The 26561-nt window shown below is 47.4% G+C and overlaps 1 protein-coding gene across 2 annotated transcripts in view; it reads left to right on the top strand.

The window, feature by feature from the left end:
* The window catches only part of PEAR1 (platelet endothelial aggregation receptor 1), a 390559-nt gene that overhangs the window by 232933 nt on the left and 131065 nt on the right, over nt 1-26561 (top strand). For both annotated transcript variants that reach the window (XM_069604561.1, XM_069604559.1), the window contains exons 7-8: nt 10145-10271; nt 17648-17784. In XM_069604561.1, the coding sequence (XP_069460662.1) occupies nt 10145-10271; nt 17648-17784 (264 nt within the window). The remainder of the gene's footprint in view (nt 1-10144; nt 10272-17647; nt 17785-26561) is intronic.

Below are 26561 nucleotides of genomic sequence, written 5' to 3'. Positions count from 1 at the left end.
CATTCTCTATCCCACCACCAAGAGAATGATTTAACCCAGCACCATCAAGAGCATGTTCTATCACACCACCAACAAGAGCACGCCCTCTCCCAGCACTAACATGAACATGCTCTATGCCAGCACCAACATGATCATGCTCTATCCCACCACCAATAGCATGCTCTAACCCAGCACCAACAAGAACATGCTCTAACCCAGCACCATCAAGAACATGCTCTAACCCAGCACCAACAAAAGCATGCTCTATCCCACCTCCAATAGTATGCTCTATCCCACCACCAACAAGGGTATGCTCTATACCAGCAAGAGCATGATCTATCCCAGCACCAATAAGAGCATGCTCTAACCGAGCACCACCAAGAGCATGCCCTATCTTAGCACCACCAAGAGCATGCTCTTTCCCACCACCAACAAGAGTATGCTCTATCCCAGCACCATCAAGAGCATGCTCTATCCCACCACCAACATGATCATGCTCTATGCCAGCACCAACAAGATCCTGCTTTATTCCACCACCAATAGCATGCTCTATCCCAGCACCAACAAGATCATGCTCTATCCCACCTCCAATAGTATGCTCTATCCCACCACCAACAAGGGTATGCTCTATACCAGCACCAGCAAGAGCATGATCTATCCCAGCACCAATAAGAGCATGCTCTAACCGAGCACCACGAAGAGCATGCTTTATCTCAGCACCACCAAGAGCATGCTCTATCCCACCACCAACAATAGCATGCTCTAACCCAGCACCAACAAGAACATGCTCTAACCCAGCACCAACAAGAACATGCTCTAACCCAGCACCAACAAAAGCATGCTCTATCCCACCTCCAATAGTATGCTCTATCCCACCACCAACAAGGGTATGCTCTATACCAGCAAGAGCATGATCTATTCCAGCACCAATAAGAGCATGCTCTAACCGAGCACCACCAAGAGCATGCCCTATCTTAGCACCACCAAGAGCATGCTCTATCCCACCACCAACAAGAGTATGCTCTATCCCAGCACCATCAAGAGCATGCTCTATCCCACCACCAACATGATCATGCTCTATGCCAGCACCAACAAGATCATGCTTGATTCCACCACTAATAGCATGCTCTATCCCAGCACCAACAAGATCATGCTCTATCCTACCTCCAATAGCATGCTCTATCCCGCCATCAACAAGGGCATACTCTATCCCACCACCAACAAGAGCATGCCCTATCCCACCACCAACAAGAGCATGATCTATCCCAGCACCAATAAGAGCATGCTATAACCGAGCACCACGAAGAGCATGCCCTATTTTAGCAACACCAAGAGCATGCTCTATCCCACCACCAACAAGAGTATACTCTATCCCAGCACCAACAAAAGCATTCTCTATCCCACCACCAAGAGAATGATTTAACCCAGCACCATCAAGAGCATGTTCTATCACACCACCAACAAGAGCATGCCCTCTCCCAGCACTAACATGATCATGCTCTATGCCAGCACCAACAAGATCATGCTCTATCCCACCACCAATAGCATGCTCTAACCCAGCACCAACAAGAACATGCTCTAACCCAGCACCAACAAAAGCATGCTCTATCCCACCTCCAATAGTATGCTCTATCCCACCACCAACAAGGGTATGCTCTATACCAGCACCAGCAAGAGCATGATCTATCCCAGCACCAATAAGAGCATGCTCTAACCGAGCACCACGAAGAGCATGCTTTATCTCAGCACCACCAAGAGCATGCTCTATCCCACCACCAACAATAGCATGCTCTAACCCAGCACCAACAAGAACATGCTCTAACCCAGCACCAACAAAAGCATGCTCTATCCCACCTCCAATAGTATGCTCTATCCCACCACCAACAAGGGTATGCTCTATACCAGCACCAGCAAGAGCATGATCTATCCCAGCACCAATAAGAGCATGCTCTAACCGAGCACCACGAAGAGCATGCCCTATTTTAGCAACACCAAGAGCATGCTCTATCCCACCACCAACAAGAGTATGCTCTATCCCAGCACCAACAAAAGCATTCTCTATCCCACCACCAAGAGAATGATTTAACCCAGCACCATCAAGAGCATGTTCTATCACACCACCAACAAGAGCACGCCCTCTCCCAGCACTAACATGAACATGCTCTATGCCAGCACCAACATGATCATGCTCTATCCCACCACCAATAGCATGCTCTAACCCAGCACCAACAAGAACATGCTCTAACCCAGCACCATCAAGAACATGCTCTAACCCAGCACCAACAAAAGCATGCTCTATCCCACCTCCAATAGTATGCTCTATCCCACCACCAACAAGGGTATGCTCTATACCAGCAAGAGCATGATCTATCCCAGCACCAATAAGAGCATGCTCTAACCGAGCACCACCAAGAGCATGCCCTATCTTAGCACCACCAAGAGCATGCTCTTTCCCACCACCAACAAGAGTATGCTCTATCCCAGCACCATCAAGAGCATGCTCTATCCCACCACCAACATGATCATGCTCTATGCCAGCACCAACAAGATCCTGCTTTATTCCACCACCAATAGCATGCTCTATCCCAGCACCAACAAGATCATGCTCTATCCCACCTCCAATAGTATGCTCTATCCCACCACCAACAAGGGTATGCTCTATACCAGCACCAGCAAGAGCATGATCTATCCCAGCACCAATAAGAGCATGCTCTAACCGAGCACCACGAAGAGCATGCTTTATCTCAGCACCACCAAGAGCATGCTCTATCCCACCACCAACAATAGCATGCTCTAACCCAGCACCAACAAGAACATGCTCTAACCCAGCACCAACAAGAACATGCTCTAACCCAGCACCAACAAAAGCATGCTCTATCCCACCTCCAATAGTATGCTCTATCCCACCACCAACAAGGGTATGCTCTATACCAGCAAGAGCATGATCTATTCCAGCACCAATAAGAGCATGCTCTAACCGAGCACCACCAAGAGCATGCCCTATCTTAGCACCACCAAGAGCATGCTCTATCCCACCACCAACAAGAGTATGCTCTATCCCAGCACCATCAAGAGCATGCTCTATCCCACCACCAACATGATCATGCTCTATGCCAGCACCAACAAGATCATGCTTGATTCCACCACTAATAGCATGCTCTATCCCAGCACCAACAAGATCATGCTCTATCCTACCTCCAATAGCATGCTCTATCCCGCCATCAACAAGGGCATACTCTATCCCACCACCAACAAGAGCATGCCCTATCCCACCACCAACAAGAGCATGATCTATCCCAGCACCAATAAGAGCATGCTCTAACCGAGCACCACGAAGAGCATGCCCTATCTCAGCACCACCAAGAGCATGCTCTATCCCACCACCAACAAGAGTATGCTCTATCCCACCACCAACAAGAGCATGCTCTATCCCACCACCAACAAGATCATGCTCTATGCCAGCACCAACAAGATCATGCTCTATCCCAGCACCAGCAAGAGCATGCTCTATCCCAGCACCAGCAAGAGCATGCCCTATCCCACCACCAACAAGAGCATGCTCTATCCCTGCACCAATAAGAGCATGCTCTATCCAAGCACCACGAAGAGCATGCTCGATCTCAGCACCACCAAGAGCATGCTCGATCCTACCACCAACAAGAGCATGCTCTATCCCAGCACCAACAAGAGCATGCTCTATCCCAACACCAACAAGAGCATGTTCTATCATACCACCGACAAGAGCATGCCCTCTCCCAGCACCAACATGATCATGCTCTATGCCAGCACCAACAAGATCATGCTCTATCCCACCACCAATAGCATGCTCTATCCCAGCACCAACAAGAACATGATCTATCCCAGCACCAGCAAGAGCATGCCCTATCCCACCACCAACAAGAGCATGCTCTATCCCTGCACCAATAAGAGCATGCTCTATCCAAGCACCACAAAGAGCATGCCCGATCTCAGCACCACCAAGAGCATGCTCGATTCTACCACCAACAAGAGCATGCTCTATCCCAGCACCAACAAGAGCATGCTCTATCCGAACACCAACAAGAGCATGTTCTATCATACCACCGACAAGAGCATGCCCTCTCCCAGCACCAACATGATGATGCTCTATGCCAGCACCAACAAGATCATGCTCTATCCCACCACCAATAGCATGCTCTATCCCAGCACCAACAAGAACATGATCTATCCCAGCACCAGCAAGGCATGCCCTATCCCACCACCAACAAGAGAATGCTCTATCCCTGCACCAATAAGAGCATGCTCTATCCAAGCACCACGAAGAGCAGGCCCTACCTCAGCACCACCAAGAGCATGCTCTATCCCACCACCAACAAGAGCATGCTCTATCCCACCACCTACAAGAGCATGCTCTATCCCACCACCAACAAGAGTATTCTCTATCCCAGCACCAAAAAGAGCATGCTCTAACCCAGCACCAACAAGACCATGCTCCATCTCAGCACGAACAAGAGTATGCTCTATCCCACCTCCAATAGTATGCTCTATCCCACCACCAACAAGGGTATGCTCTATACCAGCACCAGCAAGAGCATGATCTATCCCAGCACCAACAAGAGCATGCCCTATTTTAGCAACACCAAGAGCATGCTCTATCCCACCACCAACAAGAGTATGCTCTATCCCAGCACCAACAAAAGCATTCTCTATCCCCCCACCAAGAGAATGATTTAACCCAGCACCATCAAGAGCATGTTCTATCACACCACCAAGAAGAGCATGCCCTCTCCCAGCACTAACATGATCATGCTCTATGCCAGCACCAACATGATCATGCTCTATCCCACCACCAATAGCATGCTCTAACCCAGCACCAACAAGAACATGCTCTAACCCAGCACCAACAAAAGCATGCTCTATCCCATCTCCAATAGTATGCTCTATCCCACCACCAACAAGGGTATGCTCTATACCAGCACCAGCAAGAGCATGATCTATCCCAGCACCAATAAGAGCATGCTCTAACCGAGCACCACCAAGAGCATGCTTTATCTCAGCACCACCAAGAGCATGCTCTATCCCACAACCAACAATACCATGCTCTAACCCAGCACCAACAAGAACATGCTCTAACCCAGCACCAACAAGAACATGCTCTAACCCAGCACCAACAAAAGCATGCTCTATCCCACCTCCAATAGTATGCTCTATCCCACCACCAACAAGGGTATGCTCTATACCAGCAAGAGCATGATCTATCCCAGCACCAATAAGAGCATGCTCTAACCGAGCACCACCAAGAGCATGCCCTATCTTAGCACCACCAAGAGCATGCTCTATCCCACCACCACCAACAAGAGTATGCTCTATCCCGGCACCATCAAGAGCATGCTCTATCCCACCACCAACATGATCATGCTCTATGCCAGCACCAACAAGATCATGCTTGATTCCACCACTAATAGCATGCTCTATCCCAGCACCAACAAGATCATGCTCTATCCTACCTCCAATAGCATGCTCTATCCCGCCATCAACAAGGGCATACTCTATCCCACCACCAACAAGAGCATGCCCTATCCCACCACCAACAAGAGCATGATCTATCCCAGCACCAATAAGAGCATGCTCTAACCGAGCACCACGAAGAGCATGCCCTATCTCAGCACCACCAAGAGCAGGCTCTATCCCACCACCAACAAGAGTATGCTCTATCCCACCACCAACAAGAGCATGCTCTATCCCACCACCAACAAGAGCATGTTCTATCATACCACCGACAAGAGCATGCCCTCTCCCAGCACCAACATGATCATGCTCTATGCCAGCACCAACAAGATCATGCTCTATCCCAGCACCAGCAAGAGCATGCCCTATCCCACCACCAACAAGAGCATGCTCTATCCCTGCACCAATAAGAGCATGCTCTATCCAAGCACCACGAAAAGCATGCCCGATCTCAGCACCACCAAGAGCATGCTCGATCCTACCACCAACAAGAGCATGCTCTATCCCAGCACCAACAAGAGCATGCTCTATCCCAACACCAACAAGAGCATGTTCTATCATACCACCGACAAGAGCATGCCCTCTCCCAGCACCAACAAGATCATGCTCTATCCCACCACCAACAAGATCATGCTCTATCCCACCACCAATAGCATGCTCTATCCCAGCACCAACAAGAACATGATCTATCCCAGCACCAGCAAGAGCATGCCCTATCCCACCACCAACAAGAGCATGCTCTATCCCTGCACCAATAAGAGCATGCTCTATCCAAGCACCACAAAGAGCATGCCCGATCTCAGCACCACCAAGAGCATGCTCGATCCTACCACCAACAAGAGCATGCTCTATCCCAGCACCAACAAGAGCATGCTCTATCCGAACACCAACAAGAGCATGTTCTATCATACCACCGACAAGAGCATGCCCTCTCCCAGCACCAACAAGATCATGCTCTATCCCACCACCAATAGCATGCTCTATCCCAGCACCAACAAGAACATGATCTATCCCAGCACCAGCAAGGCATGCCCTATCCCACCACCAACAAGAGCATGCTCTATCCCTGCACCAATAAGAGCATGCTCTATCCAAGCACCACGAAGAGCAGGCCCTACCTCAGCACCACCAAGAGCATGCTCTATCCCACCACCAACAAGAGCATGCTCTATCCCACCACCAACAAGAGTATTCTCTATCCCAGCACCAAAAAGAGCATGCTCTAACCCAGCACCAACAAGACCATGCTCCATCTCAGCACGAACAAGAGTATGCTCTATCCCACCTCCAATAGTATGCTCTATCCCACCACCAACAAGGGTATGCTCTATACCAGCACCAGCAAGAGCATGATCTATCCCAGCACCAATAAGAGCATGCCCTATTTTAGCAACACCAAGAGCATGCTCTATCCCACCACCAACAAGAGTATGCTCTATCCCAGCACCAACAAAAGCATTCTCTATCCCCCCACCAAGAGAATGATTTAACCCAGCACCATCAAGAGCATGTTCTATCACACCACCAAGAAGAGCATGCCCTCTCCCAGCACTAACATGATCATGCTCTATGCCAGCACCAACATGATCATGCTCTATCCCACCACCAATAGCATGCTCTAACCCAGCACCAACAAGAACATGCTCTAACCCAGCACCAACAAAAGCATGCTCTATCCCACCTCCAATAGTATGCTCTATCCCACCACCAACAAGGGTATGCTCTATACCAGCACCAGCAAGAGCATGATCTATCCCAGCACCAATAAGAGCATGCTCTAACCGAGCACCACGAAGAGCATGCTTTATCTCAGCACCACCACGAGCATGCTCTATCCCACAACCAACAATACCATGCTCTAACCCAGCACCAACAAGAACATGCTCTAACCCAGCACCAACAAGAACATGCTCTAACCCAGCACCAACAAAAGCATGCTCTATCCCACCTCCAATAGTATGCTCTATCCCACCACCAACAAGGGTATGCTCTATACCAGCAAGAGCATGATCTATCCCAGCACCAATAAGAGCATGCTCTAACCGAGCACCACCAAGAGCATGCCCTATCTTAGCACCACCAAGAGCATGCTCTATCCCACCACCAACAAGAGTATGCTCTATCCCAGCACCACCAAGAGCATGCTCTATCCCACCACCAACAAGAGCATGCTCTATCCCACCACCAACAAGAGTATGCTCTATCCCAGCACCGAAAAGAGCATGCTCTAACCCAGCACCAACAAGACCATGCTCCATCTCAGCACGAACAAGAATATTCTCTATCCCAGCACCAACAAGATCATGCTATATCCCACCACCAACAAGGGTATGCTCTATACCAGCAAGAGCATGATCTATCCCAGCACCAATAAGAGCATGCTCTAACCGAGCACCACGAAGAGCATGCCCTATTTTAGCAACACCAAGAGCATGCTCTATCCCACCACCAACAAGAGTATGCTCTATCCCAGCACCAACAAAAGCATTCTCTATCCCATCACCAAGAGAATGATTTAACCCAGCACCATCAAGAGCATGTTCTATCACACCACCAACAAGAGCATGCCCTCTCCCAGCACTAACATGATCATGCTCTATGCCAGCACCAACAAGATCATGCTATATCCCACCACCAATAGCATGCTCTAACCCAGCACCAACAAGAACATGCTCTAACCCAGCACCAACAAAAGCATGCTCTATCCCACCTCCAATTGTATGCTCTATCCCACCACCAACAAGGGTATGCTCTATACCAGCACCAGCAAGAGCATGATCTATCCCAGCACCAATAAGAGCATGCTCTAACCGAGCACCACGAAGAGCATGCTTTATCTCAGCACCAACAAGAACATGCTCTAACCCAGCACCAACAAAAGCATGCTCTATCCCACCTCCAATAGTATGCTCTATCCCACCACCAACAAGGGTGTGCTCTATACCAGCAAGAGCATGATCTATCCCAGGACCAATAAGAGCATGCTCTAACCGAGCACCACCAACAGCATGCCCTATCTTAGCACCACCAAGAGCATGCTCTATCCCACCACCAACAAGAGTATGATCTATCCCAGCACCATCAAGAGCATGCTCTATCCCACCACCAACATGATCATGCTCTATCCCAGCACCAACAAGATCATGCTCTATCCCACCACTAATAGCATGCTCTAACCCAGCACCAACATGATCATGCTCTATCCCAGCACCAACAAGATCATGCTCTATCCTACCTCCAATAGCATGCTCTATCCCGCCATCAACAAGGGCATACTCTATCCCACCACCAACAAGAGCATGATCTATTCCAGCACCATCAACAGCATGCCCTATACCAGCACCAGCAAGAGCATGCTCTATCCCACCACCATCAACAGCATGCCCTAGACCAGCACCAGCAAGAGAATGCTCTATACCACCACCAAGAGCATGCTGTATCCTACCACCAACAAGAGCATGCTCTATCCAAGCACCAACACGAGTATGCTCTATGCCCCCACCATCAACGGCATGCCCTATACCAGCAGGAGCATGCTCTATCCCACCACCATGAGCATGCCCTATCCCACCAGCAAGAGCTTGCCATATGGCAGCACCTACAAAATCCTTACCTGACTTTACCTAAAAATCTCAAGGAAAGGTCATTCCCATCCTTGTGTGCATGTAAAAACACGCAGAATGTCACCGCAGTGAGGATGTAGAAACATCGATAGACTGGGCAACTTCAATCACCCCATCTTTACAGACTCCCCAACTTTCCCTAAACTTTGTGAGTGGCCACAGTCAACAAGGACCAAGGAACATACAGTATTGATCATTTATTTCAATGTCATTTTCTGAAGAGGACATAGCACCAGCTGTTTTTTTCTTCAAAGCACCACTTGGCAAGAAGATAACTATAGTGTGAGTGTATCTGTGCACCAAGAAGCATTTTCGAATGCGGACCTCACCTACTTACCTTCAATACACATTTTCATCACGCCCCATCACTCCCTCCTTGCCCAGTCATTCGCCACTCCTTAAATCCTCTAAAAGAAGTCTGCAACCTTTGGCTCGCCAGATGTGTTGGACTACAGCCCCCATCCGCCCCAGTCACCATAGTCATAGATTAATAGTGGATGCACAAAACGATGATTTTGTCACATTAAAATAAAACTCAATGTTGATGAGCCTATTTATCTTGAAAACAATTCTAACTCAGAAGCGATCTATACAGCATGTTCTTTGATTAATATAGGGATCCCCGGGATCTGATTCTCTGGGCACACAGCCTCTTGGATCCTTCGGTGTTGGCTCAGAGGTGTTGTTTTAAGGAGTTGAGCAAAACCTTTTGATATAGATAGTAGTAGATGGAAAATGTGTATGAACACACCTCTGCCCTAGTGAGGTGCCATTATTCCCTCCTTTTGTGTTTTTATGGTATTTTGATTTGTTACAACGTGAACATACTCTCTATCTCTTAATTGCAGTCTTCAGGCAACAGTTTTTGTTTTAATCTACTTTTATGTTGGGAGTGTGTGTATGTTTTGTGTTACGTCCTTTTTTTCCTTGTTATCGCTTGAAAAGTTGGGAACGTTCTTGCTCTGCCTGATGTTTGATGGAGCGTTTGAAGCTGTGCTTGACACATGACAGCCAAAACCGACTGGCTTTGCCAATGCTTGTTTTTTGTTTTCCAGCTGTGAGATCCGCTGCCCGATCGGTGATGCCAAGTCTGGTTTCCTGTGTCCCGAGACCTGCCCATGTCAGAGCGGGGGCATCTGCACCAGAGATACAGGGCACTGCCTCTGCCCACCTGGATGGATGGTACGGGAAGGAGAGTCGAGGTCTAGGCGTGATGTGCTGGTAGACGCGATGTCTGCACTGCACTACCATAGCTGCATGCCCTTTTATGAATGCAGCAAGGGGGCAGCGTGGGTGCTGGAGTAATGCATGCCACCTTAGTATGATATGATATGATATGGCATTTGTAACGTGCCTATACACAAGTCTTTCAAGGCGCGACGAGGCGGGGGGGAACAAAGGGAGACAGACAACGATCCTACTAGGCCAGGTGTCATTCAGATCGTGCAAGTGCAAGGTAGGGGGACTGGGAAAAAGTGCAGGGGAAGGGGAGAGGGGAAGTGCAGTACATGGTTAGTAGAATACAAGATAAATAATAGGGCCAGCTGGTGGCAAGTGCAAGGAAAGTGTGGTACATGGTTAATAGAATACGAGATAAATAATAGGGCCAGCTGGTGGCAAGTGCAAAGGTAAGTGCCGGGAGAAGGGGCTGTAGGATACAGAGACAGTCCCGTAGTGCATGTAGGCAGTGCAAGGAAGAGTGGCTGGGCCAGGACATGAGATCGGTGAGTGGCCCAGTTGCAGATTTAGTGCAGGTTCTGTGATTTTAGCAGGGGAGAGAGGGAGAGAAAGCGGAGGCAAAGAGGAAGGGTTTGAGGTGCTTCCGGAACCGGAGATGGTTCTCCTCAAGTTTCAGGGAGGCAGGAAGGCTGTTCCAGAGGGAGGCCCTTCTGCAGCGAGAGATCTACCACCAGCTCGTTGCTTAGAGAAGCGGCTGACCCTCAGGTAGTTGGAGGTGGATGAGCGAGGGGCTCGAGAAGGAAGATATTTAGGAAGAGAGAGTTGCAGGTATTTTGGCCCAAGGCCCCAGAAGGCCTTGTGGACAATGCACAGGGTTTTGAACTTAATCCTTGCAGCCACTGGGAGCCAGTGTAGTGATTTCAGTCCTGGAGAGATACGGTCCCTGGGCTTGAGGCCAAGGACAAGTCTCGCAGTCCTGTTCTGGATGAGTTGCAAAGGGCGGAGAGTAGAGGCAGGAAGATTTAGATAGAGGCTGTTACAGTAGTCCAGCCTAGAGAGAACCAGAGCTCTGGAGACAGTGAGCTTCTGAGGGAAGGAGAGAAAAGGAAGGGTACCTCTGAGGAGGTGTAGCTGGTAGTGTGACTTCTTAGAGACGTCAGAGATGTAAGGAGAGAAGGAGAGTGTGGAGTCGAAGATGACCCCGAGGGTTTTTTTCCGTGCAGGTAGGAGCAGGAAGAGGGCCAAGGGAGGCCGGCCAGGGAGCTGCAGGGAAGGAGGGAGTAGGTGTGCCGATAAGTAGAATCTCAGTCTTACTGGCATTAAGGCAGAGGTCGTTGCCGGCACACCATTCCTGGATAGCAGAAAGACAGTCAGAGATAAGGGAAGTGGAAGAGAAGGCCGAGGGTAGCCTGAAAATGAGCTGGGTATCATCCGCGTAGAACTGAAAGTTGGGACAGAGAGCGGCTATGCGGTGAGCAAGAAGTGCCAGATACTGGTTGTACAGCCAGGGGGAGAGGTTAGATCCCTGGGGGACACCACAGGTAGAGAAAAAGATGTCAGAGTGGAAGGAACCCAGTTGGACCTGGTAGGGTCGATTGGAGAGGAAGGAGGACAGCCACGGCAGAGCTTGACCAGTGATACCCAGGTTATCACGGAGACGGTTGAGCAGGATGGTGTGGTTAACAGTGTCAAAGGCAGAAGAGAGGTCGAGCAAGATGAGAACACAAGGGGTGTTAGAGTCAAGGTTTGAGAGCAGATCCTCACAGATGTTCAGGAGAGCAGTTTCCGTGCTTCTGGCAGCTCTGAAGCCAGACTGATGGTCATGAAGAATACCAACAGATTCAGCATGGAGATTAAGTTGGGAGATGGCCAGTTTCTCCAGGAGCTTTCCCAGGAAGGGAGTGATAGAGATTGGGCGATAGTTAGCTGGGCAGGAGGGGTCGGAGGAGGGTTTCTTAAGAAGGCGGTGCACAAGGGAGTGCTTGAGGGGGGATGGGAAGACTCCAGAGGCGAAGGAGTGATTGCAGAAGTCAGCCAAGGCAGGCGCCAGGGAGTTGATGTGGTCCTTGATAGTTTTGGAGGAACAGGGGTGGACCTGTTTTGACGAGACTTTCATAGATCGGACTTGTCTCGAAACCTCGTCAGCAGAAAAAAGGGGAAAGGCAGAGGAGGAGGGAGGAGGGGTGGCTGCTGAAAGGCCAGAGGGAGAGCAGGGAATAGGGGAGGGGAGGTGATAGGAGGAGAGTGAGGAAAGGATGTCTTGAGTTTTTGAAATGAAGTGAGAGGCCAGTGCCGTGCAGAGGGCCTGGGAGGGGACAGGAGAGGTGGAGACTGCAGCAGGGTTGGCCAGCTCCTTGCAGATTTTAAAGGGTTCGGCCGAATTGTTAGATGCCACAGAGATGCGGGCTTGGATAAGGGCTCTCTTCTTAGTGAGCTCGGAGAGCCGGTATTGCCTTTGGAGCAGGCGGCAGGCCAGTTTGTCAGAGGATGAACATGAAGCACGCCATTTCCTCTCTGCCACCCTGCACTTGCGTTTAAGGGTGACGAGATCTGAGTCATACCAGGAGTTACATTTGGCTTTGGGCTTCAGGCGGATTCTCATGACAGGGGCAAGGATATCAAGGGTATCTGATATAGCAGAGTGGAGAGTGGAGAGGACTGTGTCAGTGTGGGAGTCAGCCGAAGGGGAAGGGGGGGCGAGAAGGTGGTAGCAAAAGCCTCAACTGACACGCGCTTCATGGGTCGGATGACCGCGAAGGTGGGTGGCAGTGATGAGGGTGGCTTTGCCTGTGGGGTAGGGAGTGTGAGGTGGGAGGATAGGAGAAAGTGATCACTCCAGGAGAGAGGAGTGGAGAGAGGGACAGAGAGGGGAAGGTCAGAAGAGATCAGAGCATCAAGAGTGTGCCCTGCAAAATGGGTCGGCCCAGACGGGAGAACAGAGAGTGAGAGAGAGTCGCAGACGTCGCGAAAGAGTCTAGAGGGAGGACAGGAGGCATCAAGGTGGATATTGAAGTCTCCAAGAAAGAGGAGTTGAGTGGTTAAGGACAGGAGTGAGGAGGAGAGGTCAGCCCACTCAGAGAGGAAGGAGGAAATTTGACCAGGTGGCCGATAGATAGTAGCCACGGTAAGGGAATGGCTAGGAGAGAGAGAGAGAGAGTCGGCAGACAAGGCATTCAAAGGAGGAGTAGGTCTGCGTAGGAGTGACAGTGGCAGGAATCCACTCAGGGAAGATAAGGGCCACACCCCCCCAGCACGGTTGGGCCTGGGCAAGTAGAGGTTCTTGTAACCGTCAGGTAGGAGTGTGTCAAAGCTAGCGACAGAGCTGGCCGTGAACCATGTCTCAGTGAGACCGAGGATGTCAAGGTCCAGTTCCTCAAGAAGGCGACAGAGATCAGAGGAATGTTTGATGGCAGAGCGAGAGTTAAGAGTGGCAATGTGGAGTTGGTTGCCATCCTTGAAGGACTTCCGGAGAGGGGTGCAGATCAGAGGTACGCCCTGTGGAGGTGAAGAAGAAGGAGCCAGAGAGAGGGCAGGGTGAGAGAGTGGAGGCAAGGTAGTCGAGGACAGAGAAGAGAGGACAGCAGGAGAGGAAAGGAAGTTGATGAGGCGCGGGAAGCGTCTATCAAAGAGGTGGAGGTTGGCCTGAGGGCCTTGGACCAAGACGGTCCCATTATCGTAGACATTAATGATGGCCTTAGAGAAGCGGAAGGGGGCCAAGAGGACATCCCAACGGGTGCCACCATTAATGGGAGAAGAGGAGAAGGGAGAGAGCACAGAGACCATATGAAGGGTCTATTGGTCAGGGGAAGGCACGAAAAAGAGGATGTCAGTAAGTGTTTCCTTGGAGGCGGCGCTAGTGTAGGTGTCAGCGGTAGGGAGGCCTGGGTTGGAGACCAGGATATCCTTTTTAAACTTTTTCCTACCAGAGTTAGTGATGAGAGCAGGATAGCAATGGAGAAGCAGTTAGAGAAGATAGGAGAGATAGAGAGCACCATGGAATAAGGAGGGAATGGGGGGGATACAGACGAGATTAAGCGGAAAGGGATGAAGCGGAAAGCCCTAGTTACCACAGTTTCAGAGCAACAGTAACACAGTAAAAAGGAATTAGGCACCCCAAGGCCACCTTAATTTGAGAGTCCTGTGAGGGGAGAAAAGCAGACCTAATTTACCACAATTGGCGGTACACACTGAAGTCTAGAAACCATGTGAAAGAAAAGGAAAGGGAAGGAGTGGGTAGTTGGGCTGGGCGAGCAGGTGGAGCTAACCAGAAAGATGGCGGACCGGCTACTGGCGTCCCCTGCGGACACCTACAGACACAGGGAGCCGCAGCCGTAGGAGCCGCCCTTTGCCTAAGGGGGCCCTTAGCCGATGGGGGCTGCCGGGCAGGGGGCTGCCCAAGGGGGTGGGCTTTTAGGCAGGAGGAGAGGAAAGGGAGGGGGGGAGTAGGCGGGCAGGGAGGTGTGAGGGGACAGGGGAGAGGAGGACCAGGAAGTGAGTCGGAGGGAGGGGGCAGGGAGCAGCACAAACGCGCACTGAGCACTAAACAAAAACAACAACAGTGCCTGAAAAAATGATTCTTACTGAAGGCCCAGCGGGGCCTCGAAGGCAGTCTCAGAACAGGCACACCGGGCTACGGGCGACCGCTCACACCAGCTTTAGCTCAACAAAGCTTCAGGAGCGGTCGTCGCGTAGTCCCAGAGGGACTACAAGGACAACCAATCAGAGGGGGGGGGGTGGGCCGTCAGGGATGCGGGAATGGACAGGGGAGAGGAGGACCAGGAAGTGAGTTGGAGGGAGGGGGCGGGGGGCAGCACAAACGCGCACGGAGCGCTAAACAAAAACAACAACAGTGCCTGAAAAAATGATTCTTACTGAAGGCCCAGCGGGTGCTGAATGGCTGATGGGAACATAATGCCCTCACTCGGTGCCATTATTTTGGGGTATTTATGGAGCATGAACCTAGCCTTGGAAAGCAACAGAGTGCTTAACAGAGTGATAGGGTAGACTACAGAAATTGCATAGCTAGTAACGGGATCCAATTGAAACAAGCTGCTAAACTCAGATATCTTTCCACGCATGACCTGTATCACTATCTGGATTGTAACTATCATAATTGGTGCTCAAGAAAGCAGTTATAGCATGGAGAGTTGAGTGCTAAGGGACCAATTAGACATGTTTATGTTCCAAAAAAATTCTCCCCCCTCGCCTCCCACCCGTGCAACCTCCAAGCACAATAACAAGCCAGAATAAGAAAGGGAATGTGTGTGAGAGAGCAGTTGTTACTCACGAAGAGGCTCCATGCAAATCACAAATATATACATAAATAAATAAATAAATGCACCCAAAAGGGGGACCCTTTCTCCCCCAACCGTCCAGCACATTGGCAAGCCTGTTTGAGAGTGAGGGAGAGAGAGGATGATGTCATTAACACCCAAAGAAGAGGAACCCCCAAACCTTCCATCACTTTGAGAATCCAGCATACAGTGTGAAAGGGAGGAAGGGTGTTACTCTTACCCCAGGGGGAATTTTCCCCCAACAACCCCAAGCTTTAGACCCATTAAACAAAGAGTCTTCTTTAAATCTCTCGGCAACACTCACCGTTCCCCCTATTCGCACGGATCTCTATTCCTCATCAAACGGTTCTCTCGCCATCCCCTTCTTGTATTCTTCAGTCTTCCAGCCATCTTCGCTTCAACATTCCACTTTTCCATCTCTGTCCCAAAAGGCGACCATGCTGTCTCATTCCTTGCTGCCTCAGCTCGGAACAAGCTACCGCTCTCTCCGCTCTATTTCTTGCCACCTCTCCTTTTCACATCATCTCATAACCTGCTTCTTCTGCCAGCTCAAATAACTCTCCTCTCCCATTTCTTGCCTTGAAGACTCTTAGAGCCAAAAAACCATACCGGTAGTGCATGAGCGCTCTACATGTGACCCTACAATAGCATAGCATAGCATACAGAAGATAAACCTAAGAAAGGGAGTGAGGGAAGGAGAGCTTCATCCCAGTGCTGGGTTGCCTTGGTTTCTGTTCCAGCTTGAGCATCCCATTTCTTTTTTCTGAAAACATTTTGAAAATATTAGAAACCAAATATTGGTGGAACACTGTAAAAGAGTATTTTCAGATATTTAAACCTGTACCTTACACAGATAGAACAGGAGTAGAACCCGGGATAATAGGCATAAAATAACCAAACAAACGCGTGGATTGCACCAGATGCTGTTGAAATTAACACCACTTGGTCTCTCCCGCAGCACACAAAATATCTGCAAAATAATCTTCTTTAGTCCATTGCAGACACCGAGGCCCAGATTTCCAAACCAATTTGTACACTCGTCCTTTGCTCCATCCAATTGCTTAATTATTGTGTTTGTACAACACAGGTGCACAAAGAAATACCAATGAGTGTATTTGCAAATTTCATCTAGAACGTTTAAAGGAGAGCCCATGGTTAGGTGTGTGTTTATTGGATCTTGCCGTGCTGTGAGACCATGGCAGAGTTTTTATTGTTTCTTCTGGTGCCCTTCTTAAATATCAGAATTGCCACTGATCGCTTCCAGGAAGTGGGCGTAGGTCCATGTGACTTATTAATGGTCACTGAATAGGCTAAATGAATAGGAAACTCTCTTCTTTTGAATTTGAAAGGCATATTTGTATCAGATGGAATGAGAGGTATGCACAGTATGAGAACAGTATCTAAGTTTAATCCATCGATTACACAGGCCTTTCTGATGTGTCTTTGTAGACATGTAATTGTGAACCTTGTTCCATTGCAGAGTCCCTGTGATAGCATAAGATGGCATAGTAGCATAATTACAGCACCTAATTTCAGTTTTAGCTTGTGAGGAGGCATTCGTCCTACAGCGGTTTGCTCTTTAGAGACCGAAACCTTGACCTGGTAATTAGCTGTTCATTGACACGGGAACTGCCGTGCCCTGTGTGAAGAGAAGTGGGAGTGGAAAGAAGTAACTTGACATTTTTCTGAATGTTTGAGGTGCACTTTGTTATTTGGACAGAAGAGGGCAACTAACACTGATAAACTGCATCAGCTGAGTACGGAATGCCTAAGCATATTATATATATAGAATAGATGCAAGGGTAGAGTTGAGAGTGTGCCAACCTGTGTTCACGCATAAGCACAGGAAGTACCATAGGATGTTTTGCCTCAGTAATCATGACAACCCTTTCCTCCATCTTCAAAATGAAATACATTTTAGTAAAAAGTTTATCTCTAGCCCATGAAAGCAGATAAAGATCTCTGTGAACCCAACAGATAGTCGCTAAATGAAGCAGATGAATTTACAAGAGCCATAATGAATGTTCTTGGTCATTTGTCTTTAGTGCACATTTCATGGATGTGTTATTCCGTTGTCCTCCTCAGGGTTCCATTTGCTCAGTTCCATGTCCTGATGGGTACTTTGGGAGCGGTTGCAAAGAAGAATGTCTGTGCCACAACAAGGGGGTATGCGAATCAGAACACGGAATATGCCGGTGTGCTTTGGGATTCACGGGAGATCGGTGAGTAGTAACTTGTGCGCCTGAATAGTCACTACTTTGAATGAAAAATGTTAGTGTACACTGCGGTTGACTGGGCAAAGGTGAGTGGTCAACCTTCAGAATGAACAATCATGATACACATTGGTATTAAAGGGCGAAGTTGAGTGGTCACTCCCTAAAGTAGACAATGCCAGTGCACAGGCAGAATTCACTGGTGACTGGGAGGTGGAAGTTTTTTAGAATGGGCAATGCCAGTATACACTGATAGGTGCTTTATACCAGTGAGTGTTCACTGCACTGCTTAGAATGGATAATTCTAGTACAAGCTGTACCCCTCCTTTGTACCTCTCTGTATCCTATCCCCCGCTGTATATCTGTTATTTTGTTACCTCTGAAAAGCGCTCTGTTATGCATCTGTACTGTTGTGTACCTCTGTAAAGCACTCTGTTGTGTATCAATATTGTTGTATGCCTCTGTTAAGTGCTCTGTTGCTTCTCGAAGCTAGGTCCATGCTCAATAAATACAATAATAATAATAATAATAATAATAATAATAATAATAATAATAATAATAATAATAACTGCATTAGCTCCCAGTGAGTGGACCCTCATTTGAATAGAGAAAGCTAGGGCACACTCAGCTTCACTGGGAGTTGGTGAATGTCCACTTCTTAGAACGGAGAACAATAAGCACACACTATTTCCCTTGACCTGGTAATCGATCACGCCTATGACTGAACATTGCTGTCACATACCAAGCGATCATGGTTGCTGACATCTTAGAAAGGAAAACACATGGTCTCCAGTAAGGGACCACTATTTCACACAGATAAATATAGAGCAATGTTTGGGATATATGAGACACCAGTGAAAAGTCTCTACGTGGAATATACTAGCGCACAGTCTTATTTATTTATTTATATATATATATATATATATATATATATATATATATATATATATATACATGGAACAATGCCCTTTTGATCACAAAGTAAAGTACAATAGATAAGAAATCATATTTGATGGAAAGCAGTGACCACCAAGATATCGCCACTTACTAAATGTAGCAAAATGGACATCATTCTTGTCTCATCTCCTGGTGAATTTAAACTGCATGGGAGTTCAGCCAAGTGGAAATCGACAAAACTCCAGGAAATATGGCTCCAGCTGCTGAGGAAATTAAAAACACTTTGACATCAGATGTCCACCCGTTCATTTTATGAGTTTGCTCTGAAAATCAGAAAATAGGTTAGAGCCACTCGCATGAGGTGATTGTTATTTTGGGTGTGATGTAAGGAGCACATGTTGTCTTCTGTCCTCTCTCTATTGGAGAACTCTGAGGGTGGAACTGGAAGTCAACTGGGAAGGAGCAACCAATCATACTGCCTTCATGACTAATCTTGTTATTCAACACTTGTTGGCTTCCCACTTCAAGTAGCATCTGGACTTTGAGTACTAACACAGCATTGTCACGATGGAGAAAACAGCTCATATAGACTAATTAGTCAGGGCTCTACCATAACCTCATACTTTACTGTATGTATGTCTAAAATGTATTTAAGAAATGTAGCTCCTTCTAGTGCAAATAGGTGCCCGGTTTCGAAGAAAGCGGGCATCCACCAGATCTTATCATGGTTTTCCTATGCAAGTGTTTGCTGGTGAGTTGATCGACTCAAACAGATAGTTGTATCAGAATAATTGCATCTTTGATGCTGGTCCTTCGGTTCTGATGTAGGCAGTATTGTAGTCATAGTGGTCATTTATATAGCGCCTTTTCCCATTAGCATGGCCTCAACGCGCTTTGTAGTAGGAACACCCTCGGGGACCGAAGTCCAGGTATGGGGAAAGTTCTAAGAGGAGACTTAAGATGTGTGTGCATTTGGCCAGAATTAGGATTTAGGAGGGCTGGCTAGGCTAGTGCAGAAGGCTCTATGTGTACCCAGCTAAACCGAATTTGGACATAGGTTCAATGTAAAACCACATTTCTAGGTGCACACAACTATGAAAGATAGTGAATTCAATTTAGGCAATGTTAACCCACACAAGGGCATATGTGGTAGTACCAGAGGGACATATATATTTTAGGAAAGGGTGTATGTGCAAATGAATGGACTCACCAGGAATACTTGTAAGTCCTGCTGCCCGACCCACGCAGTGACCCGACCCACGCAGTGACCCTGTATGTGATTCGGATGTGGATGATTTTAGGAAGTGGTTTCAAAGCATGCTCAAGGATATGTCATTTGTTTTAAAAGGATCGGGCGTAAAAATGGCAAACGGCCCTATGATATATATAGAGCAATTAATCTGAATATAGGGAGTTGTTTTGCAAGGGTGTCAATTATATAATTACGTCATCAAGCCCTTTACAGAGTCTCCAGAATTGATTTTCAGTACATAACCAACTGCTGCCTACTTTACAATGTTTGGGCAATTTCATTATGGGAGATGGCACAGCATCAAAGGGGAATTTGGAAGTAGCTCCTATGAACAAAGAACAGCATTCTTTTGTCCTTTCAAAGGCTGTCTAAATATTATGTTCAATGTGTGGAGCCTTTAAGAAGAGAATAATTAACAAAAGTGTGGTGTTTGTCTGGTCTAAAAGAAGGAATGGGTGCTTTAAATAGTCCTTTTTAAGTATTTATGATATATGTGACATACTCCTGCAGAACATTAAACTACTTTATAGTGTGTGTTGGGAGAAAAACAGCTGAGAAGGGCTTCCATTGGTAGCACAGATCAGGAGATTACGCTTAATACCAGAGACCAGTCTCTAAGCCCAGAACCTGGACTCAAACCTGTGCTTCGAGTAATGCTAACCAGTAAAGGAGATTTGTCAAGGGTTGTTCAAACTGGAAGAGGCGTTAGACAGGGTTGTATTGTTGCCCCATTATTGTTCAACCTTTTTATAGCTCGCTTGGCAAATTCATTAACTTCCCATTCCCTGGCTAGCCCCATAATCGGTGGGTATACCTACGCCAACGACTTTGTATTGTTAGGTCATATGCAAGTTGGTCTTCAGTGTCTCCTAAATGCCTTTGGTATATTATCCGGGATAATGATCTTTTAGTAAACCCCCAAAAATCTAAGTTATAGTTGTCTTCAAAAGGCCACAGAGGATTGCTCCAAAATGTGATTACCACCTGTTAGATCAATCGGGGCTGCATGTTAAAGAATGAACCTATCTAGGTTTAAAACTACACTCTATTCGAACATTGTATCAATTTGAACTAGACATGGAACTTAAATTGGTTCCCTTGGTAGCACAAATGAAAACATTACTTATTGTATACTGTAAATTCTCTTTGGTACCATTAATTAGATACTTTTTTTTTGTTTTATTGGTTAATCATATTTAAACCTTTAACATTCCTCGATTATCAAGTTCACCATCATTAAATAGATAAGTGTCCAATGTTTGTTCAAATGGGTTGAGTTTTGCCGATATCAGTTCCCTCAGTCCCGCCGGCCTGCTGGCATTAACTCACAGATCGGGGCCGTCTTCCTCCTGATCCAAATTTAGGGATTCAACAAATTTTAACCTTTTCAGCTGTCATTAATTAGATACTACAAGATGAAGGTTATCCGCTCAATACTATACGGCCTGGAGAATTGTATGCATTGTCAGGTATTAAATTGGCCAAAGATAGAAGACAAGATCTGGAAAAAAAACTCAATCTTTCTAGAGGTCGTCCTATCATTAGCCTGAGATATGAACAAGGCCTACAGTTTTTAACAGTGTATATGGACTGGGAAATAAATATCTCAGTACAGTCTAATCGTGAGCCCGTGGGCTAACTCTCTGTACGATGAAATAAATCAAGAGATGAAGAAAGGTTAATGCTCAGTACTGGTATAGATAGAACAATATGCCATTGAAAGATTTAATCAATGTAATCGTACAAGTGATGATTTGGTGGTAAATCCGACGGGTGTTAAAATTGTATTGGGGCGCATGGATTGGGTAGAAACCATTAATCAAATGTAGGGACTTGCCATAGCAAAATCCATGTCAATTGTTGATAACTTGACTGGTTTGATTTATCTGCAAGAGCTTTTCGTTAAACTGAACATATAGTTTACAAAAATTGATCGGACAGGTGAAGGTGATGAGCTGCGATTATGAAGCCACAGACGAATTCAGTCAATTCTTTTTTACATCAAGCTTCTCTATGGTTTTGATCCTGAGAGCCAGTTTATAGATCAAGTACAATTGGAAGGAGATTCAGAGTTCAACAAACGTTTTTTTGTTTAGCAGGGGTGATGAATGCATGTTTATAGTACTCTGGGAAGCATACTTTTTGGGAAGAGATTATTTAAAATGGACATGTTTTGAGACCGCTTTTTTCCACTTGCATGGACATCCTAGCAAGGCACGTGTTCGAAGGGGATCCAGTATGACCTGCTGACTCAGCAGCCTTTTAGATGGAGTGGACTTTCCAAGTGTCTTTCCCAGTTTTCATGCAGGCCCTCCTTTCAATGTATGACCCTCACTAAAAGCCTCACCTTGACAACGTGCTATGTGTCGCATGACACACTTCCCAGCTAATAGGCCCCAAAACACCAGGTGTGGAATCAGTTCCTTGTATAAACACTTCAAGCACCATTATAAAAACATTGCACCTTCACACCACACAGGAGCTCGAGCTTCTGCTTCCGCCAATGAATGGGCTGCGCAGGGATGCTGTCACTCACCCTCATGGGTCACCATGAAGCAGAAAGGCCTGTTCGGGTAGCAACGAATGATGGACGTTTAGGAAGCATAATGTGGAGGAGCATTCAATATTTACCTGCTGGTGGCCTTTTTTGTTAAAGTGAACTAGCCTTTTAGATGTCATGGTAGTGAGCAATTTAGGAATTGGTGCATTAATGGGAGCGCAGGAGGTCTTGAACAGTCTAGAGTGTTGGCCTCTGCTATTTCGCATGCCTGTGTACTAGGTCTGTTTCTACTTTGAAAGGGTCCCATTTGAATACTCTTTGTTGCCCGTGACACTCCCAGTGGACAGCTAGGGAACTTTTTCCATGCGTGTGTCTGAGTTTCCACAGATTGTTCTAGAATCTACAAAGTCAGAGTTTTGTTGAGGTGATGGACAGGTTTGCATCTTTATGTTTCGTGAGGCCATCTGAAAACTGTCCTTGGTGCATGGAAGCAGAATCTGAGCAATCCGGCCACTATTTAATCCCAATGAGAAGCAGTTCTGGAGGATTCTAGGTGGACGTGTTGCTCCCGTATGTGATCGCAAACAGCCAAACCATCGTCAACCTAAACAATGTGTTTAAAACGAGTGAGAAAAGGGTTCTGGAAAAGTGGTCCCTGTATAGCAAAAGCAGGGTCTCTGAGGTTTAGCCACGCTTTAACCTACCCATGCCTGTATACTAGCTTTCAGCAGCCCTGGCTTTTGAATGCTGCATTTGCAGAGGATCACTCATGAATTATTCAAAACCATATGATCAAAAAATTGGAATGGTGTTTTGCCACATCTCTGAAGCTCAACAATTTCACCTGCCTCGGTGAATGCTTCTAATTAATATAATTCCCTCCAGACCCGTCTCCACCCCCATCGCCACACTTGAACCGCATCTCCTCCTGCCCCACTCCTCAATGAAGTGTGTGGCACTCAATCCACTAAGACCGCCAGCCCACATTGGCTTCTCATGACCTGTGACCAACATTCCCCGGTCACCATATCTCTTCCTCATCCACCACACCTCGGTGACAAAGTCACCGGTGGGAAACTAGGGAGTGGGAGGCTCTGCTGGCAAGGGGCTGCCACCCACTCCACCATGCTAGCCCCAAATGTGGTATATGGGGATCCCTCAGCCCTTCCAGCACACCCCTGACCTCCTGTGTTAGGTTCCTCAGCACATGCAGTGACCCTCCTCTATTTTCCCACATGGTACCATATAGGTGGAAAATGGAAGCTGGTGTAACACAGAAGATTGTGCTCGTAATCTGTATTTTTAGGGCTCCGCGAGCCGCATGACAAACTCTATAGACACCGTAGTCCAGCAGGACACCGGTTCACAAGCAGGAGGTATTGTGAGTCAGCCATGCACACAGACCAGGAGGCTTGCGGCCACCACGGTGAAGTAGAGCATCCATCAGACAGGTACACTCAGTCATGACCACCATTGGTGGCTCTGCTATACCGTCGGGTGGCAACGAGCAAAGGCCCGCCTGATTCCAAGATGGTGGATCACCTTCTCATCCCCTCTGTGGGCTGAGTCACAGTGCAGCACGTGAAACAAGTGACCGCCCATAAGGAACACATCGTTTGTTCCTCTCTCCTCTGACCAATGGACCAGCTACCGAGTCTTACTCAGCTGCTGCGGGTTTCCACATTATTCCAATTAGCGGAACAGACATAGTATGAAAGGGAGTTCAAGCACCAAGTTCGTGTGGGACTTAGGAGTTTGGCCGGAGGAGAAGCGAACAGGGAGCGAGGAGAATGAGCATGGATTGGAGAGGGATGGAGGAAGAAAAGAGAAGGCGGTGGAGTAACCGATAGTGAAGGAAATGTGCAAGGGCGAAAGGTGATGGGTGAAGGCGAGGATGCAGTAGGGCCCGGGCGAGCCACCAAGGTGGAGGAGGAAAGACAACTGGAGGAAGGGGAGGAAGCTCAACAGGAGGAGAGAAGTACAGCTAATGCTGGCGGAAGGAGAGACCATGGGGACCCCTTTAGGACCAGGACTAGAGGGGTGTTCCTAAGCTTGTAGGGGAGGCCAGAAAAGAAGCTGGAGACAGATGGGAAAGGGACGATTGAAGAAAAGGCGGAGGGGAACGTGGAAGTGCCCTGAGGCTCATTATTTCCAGATTTGTCTAATGTTTGATCCTGGGCCTAGTTACCAAGGGAACCGGGCTGTACTACCTGGTAGCTGAGTCCAGGGAGGCCTCCAAATGACAATGCCAATATCCCCCAATTCAAGACTAGAAGGCAAGAAAGAAAACATTGGGACACCATAAATCTCAGATAGGTGGGAGGCTGTTTAACTCGCCTGGGAAGGCAACCCTCAGCTAAGGGGGAGAGGGAAGAGCCAACGACTGATGTCCTGAAAGAACTGAAGCGCCGTGTGGAGGCCCTGTGCGTTACATCACCCTTGGTCTCTCCTCCCCTGACGCCCTTTATAAAGAAAAAAATAATAACTAGAAAGTTCAAACTGGCTTTTGAATTTTATGCTGGTGCCCGGGCATATATGAGAGAGCGAGAGAGAGAGAGAGAGAGAGAAAGAGAAAGAGAGAGAAAGATAAAGAGAGAGAGAGAGACATGTGTGTTTAAGAGCACTCGTTTGCATGAATGATCAGCTAATGAATTATGCAAAGAGAAGTGTTGAAACCTATCAGTGAACTCAGCTTTGCTAACAAGCACACACATGCCCACAGATACAGATGCACAAGCTTGCACACGCACACACAAACACATGTATTCTAACTGGATTGCTCACCCCGCACATTCACTTGCACACACTCACTTCTATCACACACTCACGAGTGAGCGGAGGAGGTATTTGAGACACACTCATGTATTAGTGTGTGTGTGTCTGTATGTCGGTCTGTTACAAGATGCCCCTGCTCTGCCCCATTTTCGAGGGCAGCAAAACTCATCTCAAACTTTGATCAAGATTTTCACACAAATACTTTGCTTATGAAAAAGTTTAAGCTAGCTAGCGCTAACCAGAACACAAAGACGTATGGTTGCTTGCATTTTGACACCGATCCCTAAATGCTGACGGTATCTGGAAATAAAGTAATTGCATAAGGGCATATGATGACTGAACTTGGGATGTTCTGCCTTCAGCTGCGGGTCTTGTGAAGTGCATATGTGTGTTTCATGTCCATGCACAGGCAGGCATGTCCTGTATGAACTAATATAGGGCATAGCATGAGACCAAAAAGGTTGTGTAAGACGTCTGACTTTGAGTTGCAGGTGTCTTATCAGAAAATCTTTTGAAAGGTCCTGAGGAAGGCGGACAAATTACACGCCGAAACATCATCTGGGTGTAGACCATTTAAGCTACCGTCTACTAACGAATTCAGAACCCTATAGAGGCTATACTAGAGTCATTTGAATAATTTGCACAAAACACCTTTTATCCCTGTCTAGGTTTACATATGGTGACCTAAGGAAGCTTGTTTTTTTTTCAACAATAGCACTAGCACTTTAGAGGTTTGTGCCTAATTGGGTGGCACTATTTGCACTTTGGCCTAAATGTATGTCTTGTTTCTATAATCCAACTATCTTTTAATGTCGTTTTCAATAATTTTGTTTGATGTTCCATGAATTAATAATCTGTTGTGATTAAAAAAGCTATTTTTGAATGTACTGTATTGTGAGATAAGAAGGAACACCTATTGTAGGAATATTTTTTTGCCTCAGTTCCTGTCTTTTGAGGTTAGTGAAAGTACTTGCTGCACTATCCAGTGTGCAGCACACCACGGCATACAGAAATGGCATGGCTTGCGTCCATGCATTATGCCATGTGCTTAATACGGTTAGGGTACAGCCCTGCACAGATGCAAATGGTGGATGGCCTGCAGTCATGCCCTTTGCATGGTACACTTATTACACTGTGTTGTGTGGGAGGTGGGGCAGGAGGAGCTTGAACATGGCACAGGCAATGCATAACGCAGAATTGGCATGGAGGATAGCCATGCCATATGCATAATAGCATTATCTCAGGTCACATGTTACGAGGAGAGGCACTTTCAAAAGGAAAAGTACGTGGCGCAATTCCACGTCACGGTGCTTTACCATAGTCTTGGAATGTTGATGATACATCAGTATGGTGGTTGCATGG

Source organism: Ambystoma mexicanum, chromosome 1p (genome assembly GCF_040938575.1).
Source record: "Ambystoma mexicanum isolate Mex_15411 chromosome 1p, UKY_AmexF1_1, whole genome shotgun sequence".
NCBI classification, from domain to species: Eukaryota; Metazoa; Chordata; class Amphibia; order Caudata; family Ambystomatidae; genus Ambystoma; species Ambystoma mexicanum.
Note: the sequence above shows the minus strand (reverse complement) of the source record. Positions and strands in the feature narration are given on the sequence as shown.